The sequence below is a fragment of the Mandrillus leucophaeus genome, unplaced genomic scaffold, assembly GCF_000951045.1.
Source record: "Mandrillus leucophaeus isolate KB7577 unplaced genomic scaffold, Mleu.le_1.0 Scaffold723, whole genome shotgun sequence".
Classification (NCBI taxonomy): Eukaryota; Metazoa; Chordata; class Mammalia; order Primates; family Cercopithecidae; genus Mandrillus; species Mandrillus leucophaeus.
The window spans coordinates 1,487,989-1,507,369 of record NW_012107842.1 but is presented as its reverse complement, the minus strand read 5'-3'; the positions used below and the strand labels follow the sequence as shown (position 1 = coordinate 1,507,369).

Genomic DNA, 19,381 nt, shown 5'->3' with positions numbered 1-19,381 from the left:
AGAGGCTCACTTTGCCACCTCACCTTAGCTCATCTCACAACTGACATGGTGGCCAAGAACTTAATCCACATTTCAGCCTGTGAAATTCCCCCCAGTCTAGAGTCCAGGAGGGGAGCATAGTCTCCAGGAATTGCTTTTTTTCTCCACCTGTGTCTACACAGATAATCAGTATTCAGTTGTTAAGGAATAACCCAGAAAATGACTTTATATTTTTCTCTATTCTCCTCTGTCTCTTCACTGCCTAAGACTAGTAAAACCAATAAATTATTTCTTACCTCAGATCCTTTTCTGAATGTGGTACAGGATGTATGGATGCAAGAAAGATAAATATTTCTTTCATAAAGCAGTAAATAAGTTTAACTTTTTCTTTTATAAAGCCTAACTAAAATTCTTCATGTCTACCAATTTGTAGTACAAGAAAAACAGAATTTAGTGAGTTTAACAAGCATTAAACGGTCATTTCTATAGCATTAAAAGCAAAAATTTCCAAGATCAGCAACATCTGGGTATAGATTTGCAAACATCTATGCCCTTGTTTTGGGTCACCTTTATGGGATCCTGAGGACATTCATCTGAAAAACACCCCAGTAGAACAAGCATGTGAAATAGAAACATCTCAATACTTTAGAAAGGCATAAAGTTGGTTTACTTGTCAAGGACCCCGTATTTTGAGAATAAGGCCTTAAGAAAGACATTTGATGTTTAAAGAAACACACACATGGATGCATATACACAAGCATTCTTAGATAATCTTAACAGCAGTTTCTTCACATTGGAAATCTATCAAATCAGTAAAATGAGACCTAGAAATAAAGCTGCGTGTCATAGAAAACAGTGGGCAGGGGGAAAGAAACAGCAACATCCCCATTGTCAGAAGACTCTTTGGATTTGTGTGTCTAATGTATCTTCTCTCTCCTCACTCAGCTCTTCTACTTTTTTCTTTCCTATCATGCAGTGCATCATCCAAGGACTCATCTCAAAGCAAAATCATCCGCTTCACTCTGGGTCAGAAAAAGATCTCTAGGTTAGACTTTCTCTGTGTCCTGCAAAGCATGGTTTAATCCCAACCCACTGTTCCATTGTTCCCTCTGCTCTGGCTGAGTTTCCCTTTGGTCCTCTCCCCGTTTCATGTTTGCAGTTCAAGAAAACTAAACGTGCTTTGGCTAATGGTCCCATGGTGCAGAGCTTTGAAAGTGGCCATGGGATTGTTGCAAGTGTGTGCGGGGGGAGTGACAGAGTGCAAGTGAGATTGAGGTGTACATGACGTTTCACATTTTCTTGACTTTTGGCTTTGACTGCTTTGTCATCAGAATCCATTCTGATTTAGGTAAAGGTGAGTTTCTACATAGTTTTTATAGTGGTTTTATGATGAGTTTGCTCCCTGCTTTGTCCTGGCCCTAATCCCACCTCACCTGCATCTCATTTATGTGTGTTGTGCTTTGTGTTGTTGTTAAAATTACTAATGTGGGTTTGGTTTTCTCTTGAGTTATAAAGACCTGAGCATGAATCCATATTGGGCAGAGGAGACAAAACAGCAAGGCAGCTATGTCTCATTTTTGTTTCTGGATGCTCTTAGGTGCCATGGAGACCACCTCAGTTCCCTGAAAATAAAAAATATCCTTGCTCACGAGCTAGTTCTCTTAATTCAGACTTTAACCTGTCTGCTGCCTCCTAGAAGGACCCATCCTGTGGTATGGGAAAAGCCAGTTACATCACATTGCATCATTGCTTCTACTGTTATTTTAAAGATATCAACAGCTAACATTTATTGAATGCACTAATTCAAATGCGTCATCTTATATCATCCTCATGCCAGGCTTCATGAGGTAGGTCATATTATTATCCCCATTTCACAGATGAGGAAACTAAAATTTAGAAAGTTAAGTCATTGTGCCCAAGGCCACACACATAAAAAATGGACGAACCAGGATGTGAACACAAGTGGTCTAACTCAGAACCCTCACTATAACCACAGTGCTACACTCTCTTCCCCCGCTTCTCCCGCCCCCGCTTCAATTCTGGTATCTCTGTGGTGGTTGAGGCTGCTTTTTAAAATCTTGTGTTTCAACCACTACTCTTGGCTTTTTCTCTCACACTGTACTTGTGGCATCCTAACAGAAATTGCTGCTGGGGTAGAATCTCCTCCTTATTATGACTGGTATTTATTTATTTATTTATTTATTTTTTGAGATGGAGTCTTGCTCTGTCACCCAGGCTGGAGTGCAGTGGTGCGATTTCGGCTCACTGCAAGCTCCGCCTCCCGGGTTCACGCCATTCTTCTGCCTCAGCCTCCGGAGTAGCTGGGACTATAGGCACCCACCATCACACCCGGCTAATTTTTTGTATTTTTAGTAGAGACAGGGTTTCACCGTGTTAGCCAGGATGGTCTTGATCTCCTGACCTCATGATCTACCCACCTCGGCCTCCCAAAGTGCTGGGATTACAGGCGTGAGCGACCGCACCCAGCTGACATATTTATTTTTCATTGAATTCTTACTTAAGGGTAAAGAGAAATCCATATTCATATCTGTCTTCATTTCTCTCAAATACGTACTGAATAACTGCTCACTTGCTGCCCCAGTGTATTAGCCTCTAGGTGCCTTTCCTTAGCCAGAGTTTGCTTTTTTTTTTTTTTTAAGACAGGGTCTCACTCACTCTGTTGCCCAGGCTGGAGTGCAGTGGCGCTATCATGGCTCGCTGCAGCCTTGACTTCCTGGGCTCAAGCAATCCTCCCACATAGCTAGGACTATAGGTACATGCCTCCACACCTAGCTACTTTTTTTTTTTTTTTTTTTTTGTATAGGTGGGAGGTGGGGTCTCTCAGTGTTACCCAGGCTGCTCTCCAACTAACGGGCTCAAGCAATCCTCCTGCCTTGGCCTCCCAGGGCGCTGGGATTACAGGTGTGAGCTGCTGAGCTGCCAAGCCTAGAGTTTGGTTAAGTGCGTACACTTGGGGACAACCAGGTCAGGCTCTGCCTGGCTGGCGAGGGAGAAACCGCATGGCACTGTGCTTCTCCATAGAGCAAGTCAGTGTGTTACCTAGACTCAGTGGAGGCGACAGTAGGGAACCTAAGTTTGTCACCGCTTCTGGTAGCCATGCAGAAAGTGGCTGCTTTCCCTGACAACACCAGGCCCAAGTCAGAGTGGACACCCACTGCTCTGGCAAACTCGTCCTTTCCCAGTTAATTTGAATGTCACACAAATGCACATACATAGGAAAGGAAAGGGGAGGGATGAGCTGGGAGGAAACCTGAAATTTAGTGCCTGTTCCCACGATGTGCTCAGTCCTGCAAGATAAAGAAAACAGGAGCTAGCTGGGGAAATATCTAATTGGAAGCACATGCCCATCCCGTGAATGATTTGTTATCAGTCCCAGATGATGGAAGGAGGCAGTGGGAAGAGAGGAAGCACTGGAAGATGAGGGCGTGTCAACCCTGTCCTGAGGCTGGGCTGGGCACAGTGCTTCTGGGTTTACCCTAAGCCAAGATCTGACTTTCCCTTAGTGTCATATCCCCCACTTAGAGTTTCTTTCAGATACGTTTTCGTCTCTGCTGAGGCCAACGAAGGGATGCTTCTTTGTTTCAAATGAAGCGTTCAGAGGTTCTTCCTTGCCTTCTCCCTTCCCCACCCCCAGCCTTACGCAGGATCCTGTGAAGAATTTTAGCTGATCAAGCGCCACGAAGCGCAGCAATAAAGTTTGGTTGCCAAAAGAAGCAGTCCTACTCCTTCTGGCAGAGTAGGCCACCTCCCCTGGAGCTCTGGAAACAGGTCTTTTGTTGGAGACCAAGCATTGATGGAACACCTGCCAGAGCCCAACACTTTGATGGGCACCAGGGGTATTGAGAAGAATGGGAAGCCTCACCTTTGAATCTGGATGTGGGGAAGGGGCATATGGAGGGAGTCGATATGAGGGTGAAAGCTCTCCATGGACTTCTGCCTTTGACCACTCTTATTGCTTGCCCCCCCCCCCCGCCCCGGCCTCCCTGGTGAGACCAGGGAGACTTATTTTACCTGCAGGAGGCAGAGAAACATAGTAGCTATGAGGTGCGGTTAAACGTAAGCGACGGCCCATCCTTACCACTTGCTGATGGTGTTACCTGGGCAAACGATTTGATCTCTATGAGCCTAGGTTTCCTTATTGGCCAAATGGGGTAGTCTTGCCTTGCTCACAGCGTTATGAGGCTTAAATAAAGTCATTTTATTAATAATTATAAATTAATTAATAAAGTCATTCCTTGTTCCTGACATATAATCAGTTCAAGTTTGGTAGTGTTGGGTTCATCTGGGCCAGGGAAGGCAACCAGAATGCCTCTAGAAAGTCCCGCGGAATTGATCTGTGTGCAACTATCTTGTGGAAGAGAGGCAGTGGGGTTAGCAGTTTGGTCCTCTCTGCCCAGCTGCTGAACTGAAAAGCAGATGCCATGGAAATGAGAGAGATTTAGTATTTAATCATCTTGCCTGGTAAAAAGCATCTCTGATTATGACCGTGCCCCCCTACTCCCCAAACCCCGGCATGTGCACACAAGCTGCCATCCTTCCTGGGAGGGGCCATCCTCTGCCTCCAGCCTTTGAAGTGGTTTTGAGGGGAAGAACTGCTTTTTGCCATCAGCACGTACATCACGTGGAGCAGAGGAGCCGGGATGCACTCGTAGGTTATGTGCTGGGAATGACGGTTTTACTGCCCTGCTTAATTGGCTCTGCACACATTGGAGAAATTGACCATGGCTCTAACAACAGCAGGATTGTTCCCCCACCTCTTACACCACTTCCCTTAAGCTTAATATTTTAAAAACCCAACATGTATATGTTTCAAAGGACCCGTCTGTGTTCTCTGTTATTTGTAACTGTGTTTGGACATACAGTGATTAGGAGAGGTCAAGTTCCTCTTGAGAAGGAGCTATTGGGACTTTCTTGTGCTGTAGGGAACACAAGATTGACCTGCCACGCTCCCCTCTTGCCACACTGCCTCAGTGAGGCAGCAGGCAGCATCTGTTGTGATACCTGCAGCTGTTCCACAGGCGCCAAGACCTAGCTCTTCAGCAAACAGGTATTCTAATGCTCCAGATGGCAGATGCTTCCAGACTGGAGGTTGATAGACATTCCCATGATACACAAGGATGTTAACAATAATGAATTTCAAAATGTTACCCAGAGGCCTCAGGTCTGCGCCACTGGTAAACAAGAAGATATTCTGCTTTTCAACTCTACCTGTGCTCGTAGCCTTCTTAATTAACACCATACCCCTGGAGGGCAGGACAAAGTCCAAGCTCCATAGTGTAGCATACAAGGTCTTCCCTGCCCTGCCCTGCTTGCTTCTCTAGCCTCATTTCCTCCCACTCTGTCCCCCAAGTCCCAGCACACACCAGCGCTTTCTTTCCCCTGTACTTTCTACAGGCTTTCCTTTGGAGTGGCATGCTCTGCCCCCTGCTTTCCCATCTCCCATTCAGCATGCTGGACTTGCTCTGGGGTCTTCTATGCACTAGCTTTCCTGATCATCTCACCAACCTCCGAGATTTTCATTTCCTTCTCTGAATACCTTCTGAACGTCACGTATTTTATCAATACATGTGTAATCTAGATGTCAGCTGGGGTCGACAAGCCCTTTGAGATCTCGGTAAGATTGAGCATTCTAGCTCTGCCTCTTTCAGTTTGTAGAAAGTCCAGTGGCCTCCCAGGTTTGCTCGGGTATCTCAGGTTCTCGTGGTCACCTTTGGCTTTGAAATCCTGCCCTTGAACTCCAGTACTTGTAAGTTCAGTCTGAATTAGTTCAGTTTGTGGATGGGCTCATCATCCCAAGAGATGTTTTGGTTCCCTCCTGGGTGAGTCCAGGCTTAGCTTTTTTTTCTTTCTTCCCACCTGCCACACAGTCATTACGGCCTTTGTTTGTGAACCAAATATTGTTGAAAATGTCAGACCGAGGGGGCTTACTTTGGAGCAAGCAACGATCTGAGCCCATTTACAACAGAACCTAAGTGTTAAACTACAGAGTTAACATAGATTCTCTCTGAATGGTGGGAAAAAGTACATGATCTCCATCCAGTTTTCTGATTTGATCAAGTTCAGGGAGCCATCCTGTCTAAGGTGTGGAGGCGATAGTGGTCAGGGGTGGACAGGAGCTGGCTTGAGCTTTGTGGTGGCTTTTGATGGCTATATGCAAGCCATTCTCCCTTTACCATGTCAGCTGTCCTCGTAGTCCTCAAGAACTCCTTCTCCGTGTTCCAGAAGGCTTGGCACAATGCTGCAGCCATTTGAACGATGTGCTGCTCCCATCAAAAGAGCAGCTAGCCACTGACTCAGTGAAAAGAATCTCACCATGACAACCCAAGGGAAACCCAGAACTGTCTTAGTCCAAAACCAGGGATGTTTCATTCCAGAGAGTGGAGCCCACAGATACCCCAAGTGTAAGATCTCAGTCAGCCACAGATATTTGGATTGAGTAGTTTCTCTTCTGGAATGTTCCTAGGGAAATGACGAGCCCTGCCTGCCAAAGCCTATCTTGCCTCTTTGAAAATGTTCATCTCGGACTCTTGTATATTGATTTTTGTCCAGTTCTCTCTGATACTTTAACCTAGACTCATGTGTTTTCTTCTTGATTTATCCAATTATTTCTTGTGCCATAGCATGTTTCTTTTATGCCAATGTCCAATCCCTTCATGAACCTGTGTTCAGTGGAGGAGAAAGGAAACTACCATACGGTGGCCAGACGTTAAGCCATTTCAGATTTACAGCTGTACCCAATGGTATACTTGTTAACTATTGGGTATAACTGTAAATCATTATTCATCATTATTCCACAGTTACAGGTAAGGAATATGAATCTCAGAGAAGTTATGAGACTGCTCCAGGGTCTTGTGTATGGAAAAACCTGTATTCTATCCATTACACCATGCTGCCTCACAGAGGACCAGACTGTCTACCTGATTCAAGGTTGTATCTTTCCCATCCTATGCTTTGATTGCTTCCCTCTATCCTGTCCTAAAAATCTGCTGTGGTTCAGCCTAGGGTCAGCACAGTGGGGGCTCTCCAGCGACTCTGAAAGGAATGCATCTTTCCCCTCTTCATTGCTTTTTGCTTCCCTGCCCTTTGCAAATTCCACACTTTGGTAGAATACTGTGACTTGCATTCCCCTACACCACTTAATACCATTGCTGTGACGTCATCTTGGAACAAGTCCATAATCCTTTCCTAGGCCTATCTGTGGGCATAATGATTCCCGAAGCCTATGTCTGGTTTAAAAAGTCCAGCCCAAGGGAGGTCCAGATCTTCACCTGCAGAAGCTCTTCTATTGGATGTGAGTAATCAGATAGCACTGACTTGAAGGACTTGCAGAACATTGTTTGCATTGGAAGCAGAACCAAGAGGTACTAAGATCCCCCTGCTGGACCTCCTATGCCAGATGTGCTAGCCACATCTGGTCCCCAAACACAGGCACTGACACTGCTAGTATTTTGTACTCCATTCTGTGTCTGTCTTTGTGGAGTGAATGTCCTCTCCAAACAAGATGGGGTAAATTAACTAAGGGACAAATCCTTGCAGTGCAGTGGGAAGTAATTCTCACTGCAACATGTTGGGGGAAGAGCTAACCCCCTTCTTTCTCTCCCAGCTCCCAGTCAGGGAATTGGGCCAGCTTCTTTTTAACTATATAAATTTTACAGTCCCCTCACACCAGCTCATGTTCTCTGTTTACTCTACAACCATCTTTCTTGCCCAGCCAACAAGAAAAAGTTTAAAGTGATTGCCTGCTTATATCTAAAATGCTTCCAGACTGTAGACTTCTTTGGTGCTTACAGATTTGCATGGAAAGAGAAGGCTGAAAGTTTATGGCTTGAAAATTCAGACTTATCACTAGATCTAATGCTAGTCAGTTGAGGTTCCAGTGGCTTTTAAACACAGCTAAGTGGATTTCAGCTGAAAGATATAACTAAACATTTCATCATTTATTCATCTTTCAACTTTAATTATTGGAAACAGCCTGCTTAGTAATTCCCTGGACCAAAATTCTGATTTGAGAGGTCTTACCATTAACTCTTTGGTGAATGGGCCATAATATCTTTAGACACATTCTGGATGGTGACTTTATTTCCCAAGCCACCCAAAATGAGGTGTTTTATTTAAAGGGAGAATGTTGTGTGTTTGTCTTTAGGCTAACAAATTCCTACCAGTTTTACAGGAAAAATGTGTGATGTTTTCCATCTACCGTGCAGATAAGTTGTACTTCAGCCTCAAAATAATGCCTGTGGAGACAGGTCGTCAGGCGTTGAAGGGAAATGTATTTGTGGGCAAGTGTTTCCAACCAACCTTAAGTTTTCATTGCAAATATGTTGGGTTCTGAGTAGTAGTAATTCACCTTCTCACCATTATAAATTGTCCTTTTCTTGATACTTACAACCCCAGATTATGGCAAACAATTTTATACCTATCAGAAGAGATGCACACCAAGGTTATCAGTTTAGAATTCTCTGAGGCCTTTATGTTCCATGTTTGATAGAATTAGAAATGACTGACTTGACCCTATTAAAAAGTGAAAATGCTTATCTCAGAGGGGGGGAAAAAAAGTGAACTTTGTTTTTGTTTGTTTGTTTGGTTTTTTGTTTTGTTTTGAGTCAGGGTCTCACTCTTTCACCCAGGCTGGAGTGCAGTGGCACAATCTTAGCTCACTGCAAACTCCGCCTCCCAGGTTCAAGCAATTCTTCTGCCTCAGCTTCCCAAGTAGTTGGGATTACAGGTGCCCACCACCATGCCTGAATAATTTTTGCATTTTTAGCAGAGATGGGGTTTTGCCATGTTGAACTTTGTGTTTTTAATCCACAAACATATTTCTTCATCAAAATTTTTCTCTCTGCTCAAAGGAAAACTTCACGTTTTGCCATTGGACTTTGCTGGGATCATTACTTGCCTACATGTTTGTAATGGTTCCACCAAATTCTGTGACTGGTAAACCTCCACACAATGTCTTGGATAGTTTATTTTACCTCCTGCATGGTTGCAGTTCCTTCTTCCCACACACTGTTACCCTCCTGAGACTGAATGCATAATCCTGTTGCTTTTGCATTTTAGACTTCCAGGTCCTACCGCGAGGGTATCCGCTGCAGGCAGCGAGGCCAAAACACGTGGAGGGTCAACTACTGCTAACAACCGACGCAGCCAGAGCTTTAACAACTATGATAAATCCAAACCAGTCAGCTCCCCGCCCCCACCGCCAAGCAGCCACGAGAAAGGTGAGTCACCTTCTTGAGGAGCCTTTTTGGCATTTTCCTTCAGAGCACGTCTACCTAGTTCCTTTGGGTGAATTAGGTTGGGTCGTGGGGAGGGGTTGCATTTGTGGTGAAAATGGGTTACAAGGACATATTTGGCAGGCAGGAACTTTTTAGCCAGAGGTATTAATAAAGTGGGGGAAATATTATTATAGTCACTAGCAAAAATAATTTGCTATCTTTGTTTGGGTGGGGCCCCATAAACACTTGGCTATGGATAGAAGCGATATAGCATTTGGAATTTGAAAATACATTTTCATGGAATATGTTTTATATATTAAGTAATTTTTCAGAAATATAAGCTTCTTGGAGCATGCATTTTGTGAACTATGATAAGCTTTTTTATCCATCAGAAATAATGTGAGGGGAGTTAGGAACAAGAGGTTTTTACCCTTTGAAAAAGTCAGGAATGTGGATTGGCTCATTGAAGATCTTGGCTACATATAAGGAGTGGACAGCATTGCTCTAGGAGTTGTGATGATGTAACTTTTGCCATAAAAGGATATGGATTTTTTTTTTACTATACACAGTACTGAGTTTTTAGGATGGAGAAAAATAGTGAATAGTCCCGTGGGGGTCCTGCCCAGAAGGTAGTAAAACAAACCTTTGCTTGTTTCAGCCTCTATCTCTTGAGACATTGGAGAAACTGAGGTAGATTATTCAAAGATTATTCAAAAAGAGGTAGAGCCTTCCTTCATTCCTTCTAGGTAAAGTAGTCTAGACTAGACATCTTTAGGAAATATGTCCAGGTCTCCTGGAAGCATTTCCTACCTGGTGGTGTAGAAGATTCTTAGGGCCGTCTGGATGGTGTTTCTCGATTTCCCTGAGGTCCAGGAAAGCTGCCCTTCACTCCCTAAAGTGCCCCAGGAGCATGGGCAGCCCTCCTACTGTGAATGAGCTGGGAACCGCCGCCATCTTCTCCTCTAACTCAACGTCACTTGATTCAGTGGAACTGAGTTCCCCCAGGTGTTTGCTAATCACTATATCTTTTCCTCCCCACATATGAAGGAAATGTAAAGAGGGCTGACAGATGTGTATGGAAAAAGGTTTTCCAGCCAAGGCACTGGGAACTCTGCAAATGGCACTAACGCTATCACCAGGATGTCTTAACCCATCAAAACTTTGTCATCCAGCCCTTATTTTCTGCCTCAAGCAACCATTTTTACTCTTCTTCTCTCTCTCCTTTCCCCCTTCTTTCCCCTCTTCTCTCCTACTTTCCTTTTCTTCACCATACCCGTGTGTTTTTTAAGTGTGCTTAGATTACAAAAATAATATATGCTTGTAAAATGGTACAAGTATCAGATAAAAGTTCTCCTGTCTATTTTCCTTAGAGTACAAATATATACCATTCTATATATATCCATCTAGAACTTTCCCAATGCATTTATATATGTATATATTTATGTATGTATGTATATGTATGTAATAGAAAGGTTTGTGTTTTTACATTGATGTGTAAAAGCTACTTTATGAGTACCTACCATGTGTCTTATTTTATCCCTATTTTACAAAAGATGAAACTAAAGCAAAGAAAGGTTAAGTACTTGCTGAAGTCCTATCAGAGATAGTGAGAGATGGAGTTGGATTTGAACCCAGGCACTTCGATTTCAGAACCATGATTAATACCGTGCTTTCCCTGGAATTGGGAAGCAAATGCTTGAAGCTTTGCCAGTTGAGGGCTGGTTGGCCAGCACCTGAGGAGAAAGTTGGGAAGGTGTTAGGAAAAGCCTGTGCTGGGCCTCTCCTCGCGGGCCAATCTGCCCTTGCCCTATGCTCCTTTGGGAAGAAGCTATCATAAAAGAGTCTGAAAGATGGATGTGAGACCCAAGTTCAAAAAATTGAGAAATAAAGGTAAAAGTTCCTAGTGGATGGGACAGGTGTAGAAGGATACTGTGTTCTACAGCCGCCTACGCGTGTGCCCACCAATGCTAGGACGGCAACTGACCTGCCCCTGCCCTGGGCAAAGACTCCCACATCTGCTCTGAGCAGCCTGAGAACGAGGCCCCTTAAAGGACCATGGTGCAAATTCTAGTAGAGGCAGTGCCCCAGGGAAAGACTTTAGTGTCAGATGAAAGAAAGGGAAGTCATACTTATTTATTTATTTAGAGATGGAGTTTTGCTCTTGTTGCCCAGGCTGGAGTGCAGTGGTATGATCTCGGCTCACCACAACCTCCGCCTCCTGGGTTCAAGCGATTCACCTGCCTTAGCCTCCCTAGTAGCTGGGATTACAGGCATGTGCCACCACGCCCGGCTAATTTTGTCTTTTTAGTAGAGATGGGGTTTCACCATGTTGGTCAGGATGGTCTCGAACGCCCGACCTCAGGTGATGCGTCGGTCTCTGCCTCCCAATGTGTTGGGATTACAGGCATGAGCCACTGTGCCCGGCCATCATACTTATTTATTAAGAACTTTGATTTTCTTTTCCTTTTTTTTTTTTTTTTTTTGTAATGGAGTCTCGCTTTGTCAATCAGGCTGGGGTGCAATGGCACAGTGTTAGCTCAGCCTCGCAAGTGGCTGGGATTACAAGTGTGCAACACCACGCCCTGCTAATATTTGTATTTTTAGTAGAGATAGGGTTTCACCATGTTGGCCAGGCTGGTCTCTAACTCCTGACCTGAAGTGATCTGCCCGCCTTGGCCTGCCAAAGTGCTGAGATTGCAGGTGTGAGCCACTGTGCCTGGCCTGATTTTCAGTATGGTACCTGATCTTTACAAATGTTCTGTGAAGTAAATACTGTTAACTCAATTTTACAGGCAGAGAGAATGAGGTTAATAGAGATTAAGTAACTTGCCCTCACTGGTAACTGAGCACTGGAATTGTATCCAGGTTCCACTCCGGGATTCAAACTCTGGCTTCGTCCTGTCCTTGGGGAGGTCTGTTATGAGGATAAGGTGGGGTGGTACATGTGAGAGTGTTATGTGAGCTGTGACACTGGAAAACTCCTGTGAGGATTCACAATGATAAAAACAACTGATGGTGGTCCCAGTCTGTAGCAGGGTGCATTTATTCTCTCCCCTACCCTGGGCTGTCCCAGGTTTTTTTTTTTATACTAACTTTTTCAACCATCCTGAGGTAAAAAGGCCGTGGAAGTTTACTTTCAGAAACTGCTGCATTTCCTTCACCTTTTTCCTTGGTTTCTGTGTTCTCCCTTGAACCTGACCTGTTGATTGCAGCTCCTGAGGTAGCCAGCCCACATGCAGAGTGAAATAACTACCTGGATAAGACATAACAGGTACCTGGGCGAGGTCACCTCTTGTCCTTCACCTTAAGAATTCTGCCTCGGGGAGGGATACTCTTGTGAACAGATGAACCACAGTTTGTTGTGGTGGGTGCTGTGTAGCTGAGGCGTGGACTGTTTTCAGGTGAGGTAAACTCCGTGCTGTAATCCCATCACCCCTGTTCCTTCATCCTTCCTGTAAGTGAGTCAGACCCTGACTGGCTCGGGTTCTGGCATTGCACTCTCAGGTGAGCCGATTCATAGACTACTTTTTCAGACAGTAATGGCAAAATACCTACAACATAAAATTAACCCTCTTAACCATTTTAATCAATAATGTTAAGTATATTCACATTGTGGTACAGCCAATCCCTGGAACCTTTTCATCTTGCAAAATTGAAACTCAGTACCCGTTAAACAATAACTCTCCATCACCACCTCCCACCAGCAGCCCCTGGCAACCACTTTCTGTTTCTATGAGTGAGAACTCTAGATATCTCATGCAAATGAAATCATACAGCATTTTTCTTTTAGTGTACGGGACACAGCTTCTGAAGAATTAAATAATTACTTATAAAGCACTTTAGAATACTGCTTGGAAAATAAACACTGAGAAAATTTTATCTTCAAAATATGATAGTATATGCATAAAAATATGGAATAATATAAATAATGGGCATATTTCACTTAGCATAATGTCCCCAAGGGTCATCCATGTCATAGCCTGCAATTCATAGACTTTAATGTGTGACCCCATTGACCTAAGAATTTCACTCTGAAGAATTGCTCTAATGACATCAGTAACTTCAATTAGAAATTCATTATTCTGTCAATAAGTGACAAAAATATTTCAACATTTAGTCCCAATTTTTAAAAATATTAAGAGGAATTAAAAATTGTAACAGGCAACTTTTCAAAACCCATGGAGCACTTTATACTTTGTAGGGAAATCCTAAAGGATTTATCTTAAAATCATGCCCCCTCCTGCCATCATCACTGAATTTAGTTCTGGTTACACAGAACAACTCACTGAGATGTGAAGCTGAAGAAAAGAGATAATATATAATACTTCTTAGCTAGAAAAGGCCTAGAGACTCACATGAAATTCATTCACTTGTTCCATAAGGTGGTGGCCAAGTACACAGTTGATGTGTAAAAAACAAAAATATTCCCAGACAGCAACATAACCTACTAGTTTTCCCAAAGACTGATCTCAGATTTTGCCTGTGAGGTTTGAAGGAAAGTCTGCAGAGCCTTAGGAAAACCTGCAAGTTGTTTGTTGTATCATCATTGCCATCATGGTTAGATTTGCCTTTGATTTCCTCTTCTCCCTCCTGCAAGCAGCAATGAGTCACATCTGTGCCTGACCTGTGGTACATGTGAGCAGATTTGCCAGTGAAAAGTCAGTGTCCAGAGATGGTCAGGACACAGGAAGACTACTCACTTCTGTTGACTCCAAGTGGCCCTAGGGCTCCAGACCAGAATCACAGATTTTCAGGGACAAAGAAATAGCTGTCTTTTAAAATATTTGTGATATTACCTGTTTTATCTTCCTTTCCTCTCACATCCTTTGAATGAATTAACACTGCCTGGAATCTAGTACATTTCTAAAGTATTTGGTCCCTCTTACGAATTTGAAACATTTGGTATTCCTAGACTGACTTATGTGCATATAGAAGGTACTCTCTTCTGAATAATATGGTTTTCTTCATTTTACAGAAAGCACATCTTTATTTTCATTACAAAAATAATGGGAAAATATTCAAATAACACAGAAATGTCTTAAAAGACAACCCTACATAGCCCCACCTCCTAGATTAGCCACCGTTTATCCCTTTGTTTATATTATTCCATATTTTTATGCATGTATGATCACATTTTGATAGATGAAATTTTCTTAGTGTTTGTTATTTTCCAAATAGTATTCTAAAGTGCTTTATAAATAATTGTTCTTCAGAAGCTCTGTACCCATACACACATTGATATTACTTTCAAAATCTTTTAAGTGAAATCGCCAAGTACATGGACAGCCTTTCTCGTCTATGCATATAGGTCATTCTTTGTTCCTAATAGTCACATAATTTTCCATTGTATGGATTTACCACAATATTGTTTAATCACTTTCATTTATGTTGTTTCCAATTTTTTGATGTTTAAAATAGTACTGAAATTAATATCCTTGTATTTTTTTTTACATGTACATAACCATTTCAGTGGAATTGCTGTATCAAAGGATATGCACGTTGTATAGTTTCCTTAATACTTCCAAATTTTGCTCCCAAAAGATTATACCTATTTATATTCCCATCAACAAGATATGAGAGGGCTACTTTCTCTACATACTTGATAGCACTTTTATCACTGTCTTCGGCAAAAAATACTTTCGTTCTTTTGAAATGAGGCAAATTATTTTAAGAAGCTGAAATAACAAGACCATTTGATAAAAATTGGCCTTGTTTACTGACACTGCTTTGACAACCAGTTGCCTTAACATAGTACAAAAAGCACTTGAGTTTGAGATCAAACTTTCTACTCTCAAGATACTTCTCCAGCCTCAGTTTCCCCTCTGTGAGTCTGAGGTCCTCCATCACCAAACCACTGTGAGGTGTGAATGAATTCTTTAGTTGGCACTGGCTATTGCGCCTCATCTGATGGGAGCGCCATCTGTTCTTTCTGGTGGGTTTCCTCCTCTGGTCTTCGTTCCGTGTCACTCCCTTCCTCTTTGTTCACTCCTTGTCATGAGCAGAAGAAAAGAGCCAGACATAGCTCAAGACAGAGTTTTATAACCTTCAGCACTATGTCATGTCTGAGTAACTTTGGGGCCATTGATTTAGAATCTCTATAAACATGTCACTTTATGGTTGGCAAACCAAGTTATTTATCTGAGCTAGTGATTAGGAGATGTAACCATGGAAAAGTTGCCCATGTCCTGCTATTAACCAGGATTCTGACATAAAATTGCAGGTTAGCCTAGATGAAATTAATTCAGTCGTCCAAGTCACGCAGACATAAATACGGTTGGGGTGGCCTGTTTCAGGTTACTTTCTTCATTTGTTCATTTCATCATCATTTATAGAGCACTTACTATCTGTCTGGCACTGGACCGATTGTCGTGGCAGGCAGAATTGAGACGCAGACTCTGCTTCCCAGGGACTCACAGTCTTAGGGAGGAATGACGCTCACATGTTCTATAATAGAGAGATGCTCAAAGTTTTGAAGAAAAAGATGAACGCAGCCAGGAAGACTCTGGGAGGACTTCCGAGAAGTAATATCATTTATATTGATTTCCATTTCAAAATTTTTGCTTAGAGAAAAGGAAAAGAAGGCTGGGAAGGAATGACTCGTCCTACATTTCCTGATCTGGGTGTTAATCTGACAGCAAATATGTTGGGTTCACTGTGTTATTCAACTCATATTCTATGGAGGGCCCGTAGAGCGTAAACTTCTGCAAGATCATTTCTGTGATGGGTTAGGGCCTCCCTTGGTCATCAAGAGACCTTTGTCATTGCTGGAGCTATTATTCCAGGCCAGGGAGAGCCTAGGTGTTGGTTGGTTAGAGAGGGTGATAGCCATCTCTTTTTGGGAATCAGCTGTGATGTTCTTATGACCTTCTAGCTAGAACCCATAGTTGTCAAAGGGCTTAGAAAGCCAACCTAGAGGTGTGAACCAAGGTAGCATCATTGAATTTAAAGAATTCTCTGGGATATTGCCTGGAATGGAACTCAATGACCAGTGAGACCACCTGTTGAGGCTAAGTAGGCAGGATGGATTAGATGCTGCCAAATTTAGGGACTTCACAGATCACTGGAGGAATAAACAAGAAGTTGTACCAAGGTCTTGGGGCCAGTGTTCAGTTTTCTCAGGAGAGGAGTTTTGGGGACTTGCAGTTAAAGAAAAAGCAAGTACTGTGAAGGCAGATCACTGCGTTTGAGTATTGGCTCTGCCGCTTCCCAGAAGTATGACTCTGGGCAAATGTCATGGCCACCAATGCATCTGCTCAGGATGACCCTCAAAAGACCATCACAGGCCGTGCTTAGCACCATTCTAGTGCTGTACCCCTTCACCCCCAGGTAACAGCTCAGGTGTGAGGGAATAATATTTGAATAGGGCAGGTGCACAAGTCCGTCCAGCTTAAAAGTCACATACCCCAAGGGAGTATGTAACAGCCCCATAAGTATAAATTCTAGGGTTCCCACAAGGATTAGGCCCAACCAATTGTCACAGAACTCAGAGAAACTCAAAATGATGGTGTCCCCAAGAGGTATTTATACCTCATTTATGGTTTTTCCCGTCCAGATGTATCATTTTTACCATAAGCAATGTTGCTTAGTAATGGGCATTCTATCTTTATCACATTTCCAGGGCAACAGTTAGCAGGTTTACCCAAGGTCAAATTCTCATCTAAAAGAGGAAAAGGTTTTGTTAATCCTTTTCCAACAGGAAGTTATCTCACCTCTGAGATTCAGTTGATTTATCTTTGAAGTGGCAACAGGCTTCTATAGCCCTAATGATGGGAGAAAGTTAGATGTGAAGCATTCTTTCTCATTTTTTGCATAACCCAATTAAAACTCTAGACTGTTGTCTCTCAAGGTGTGATTCATGGTCCATCTCATCATCCCTTGAGGTAATTGCTAAAAAGACAAATCCCCAGGCGTTACAAACTGAGTCCTTCTAATTCATATATTTGAATAAGAGCCTAGAAGTTTATGTTTCACACCCATGAGATCTTAAGGCACTGGAGCTTGAGAACCCTAGTGTTAGCAGGACTTCTTGGTTACCTTTAGAAAAGAACCCCACCGGCCGGGCATGATGACTCACACCTGTGATCCCAGCACTTTGGGAGGCTGAGGCAGGAGGATTACTTGAGATCAGGAGTTTGAGACCATCCTGGTCAACACAGCAAAACTCTGTCTCTACTAAAAATACAAAAATTAGCCAGGCGTGGTGGCACACACCTGTAGTCCCAGTTACTCGGGAGGCTGAGGCAGGAGAATTGCTTGAACCCAGGAAGCAGAGGTTGCAGTGAGCCGACATCACACCACTGCACTCCATCCTAGGCAACAGAGCGAGAAAAGAGAACACTCCCTTTTAAATGCCCTTTAATTCTCAGCAACTACTTTGTAGTACATTGTTATGGGGAATGGAGGTAATATAGTAAGACACCCAGACAAAGGCCTGGCACATAGCAGGAGATGAATAAATGGGGAATCATTTATATGTATACCTTTTATCATATACATATTTAAATTTATTCTCAGAGCCAGCAACATATACTGGGTAGACTTAGCTACTTGCATAGGTCTTATTTTCTTTTGGCTTTGTGCTATTGCCTCACTAACCTTTAGCAAAGTTCTTCCTTGCATTTTTCATTTTTACAATTTCATTGCTGTCTTGTTTCTGCTGAGCTAATAGATTCTTCCTTAGACTGGAGAAATTAAAAAGAAAGTGTCCCTTTGGGGGTCTAAATATGGGAGCAGAGGGAATACAAGACAAGGAGGTGCTCTGAGGGAGAAGTTGACTCACCTTTCCCTAGCTGGAGAATCACCTTTTTGCTCTTTGTCTCCTTGGCACTTGCAGAGCTTGGTGGTACTTCATGTGGAGGAGAGCACTGTCCTGTTCAGAGGAAGGGCGAGCACTATTATAAGCTGCCTTAGAGAGGGACCTGACTGATGTGCCCAACTGCCCTTATTCCACCCTAGCTTTTGTCCTTAACCTCAAGCATTACAATCAAACATCAAGGTGAAAGAAATTGTATCTGGTGCAGTCTGTTTCTCCCCCTTTGGGAGTCATTTTCTTGATCTGTGTAATTTAAAAGAGCCTTCAGAAGAGGAGACACAAAAATCCCTCTAATGTGTGAAACTAATCACCTTTAATGCTGAAGCCATCCTTTTTTCACAGAGAAGAAGAATGTCACCATGTTTGTTTTTCTCTAAAAATGGATACATTTCAAAACCAATGTGTGAACTTATGGTTCTGCTATATATCCTTTCTCTGAAATACAATAAACCTGGCTTTTTGTAACAGAGGGAGTAGAGAAAAAGAAAATGAATCATTTGGAAAGATGAAAGATCTATTTGATTAGTCTTGTCTCAGAAATAGAAAATGATTGGTTGATGTTCATCCGATCTTCAGATGATAAATCTCAGCATTTCTCTTACTTCCATCTGTTACGTGGAAAGCATCACACATTCATGAATTCAATTTCATTTCAAGGATCATTGGGAGGGGGAAGTATTTACATTTCTGGGTGCTCTCATAATACTCATTTTTTATCAAGGTCTCATCTGCAGTCAGGGCTTAGTTTAGTCATTCCTTAGTTTAAGGTCCTCTTTAAAAAGTTTGTTTCCTCCAAGTTTAGGTATTTGACAGTGTTCATCAACACGAGAAGATACATACATTTTGGGATAAGTGAAGTTAACATTTCTGTGAGCATATGTAGCCCATGTTCACAATGTGAAGTGCAAGCATGGAGTGCTGGTCAGAATGAGGAGAGAGACCCTGAACGGTAGAGCCTGGCAGCTCATGTAGCTGCAACTACTTACTGAGGAGTTTCTTGTGAATGTGTACTTGGCTGCCTCTCTGGGCCGAGGACATGACATCCTCAGGCTTCAGTGACTCTCACAAATAAAGTGCTTGTTTCTTAGCTGCAGCTTGCCTTTGTGATTCCATCAATGTGTGCATTTCATTAGGATACCAGTGTGTAGCCCCCGTGCCAGGGAGCCATCTTCTCCTGATGAAGGTGTCAGTGGGTTGCACTGAGAATATTTGAGACAATGCTCACGGTATATCTACTTGGTGATGAGAGTGACACATGGGCCATTTGCCGGTGTCACGCCCTGTGGATGAATGGTCATGCTACACAGTGGTTTGTGCCAAGGCCCCGTGGGACACAGTTCACATTCTTAGTGTC

At 43.0% G+C, this 19,381-nt stretch overlaps 1 protein-coding gene across 4 annotated transcripts in view; it reads left to right on the top strand.

Moving 5' to 3' along the window:
• The window catches only part of NAV2 (neuron navigator 2), an 808,709-nt gene that overhangs the window by 536,955 nt on the left and 252,373 nt on the right, over positions 1 to 19,381 (top strand). For 3 of the 4 annotated variants that reach the window (XM_011965412.1, XM_011965411.1, XM_011965410.1), the window contains exon 6: positions 9,058 to 9,218. In XM_011965412.1, coding sequence (XP_011820802.1) covers positions 9,058 to 9,218 — 161 coding nt within the window. Of the gene's footprint in view, positions 1 to 955; positions 1,025 to 9,057; positions 9,219 to 19,381 lie in introns of all 4 variants that reach the window. The other variant, XM_011965409.1, reaches the window with a different exon arrangement.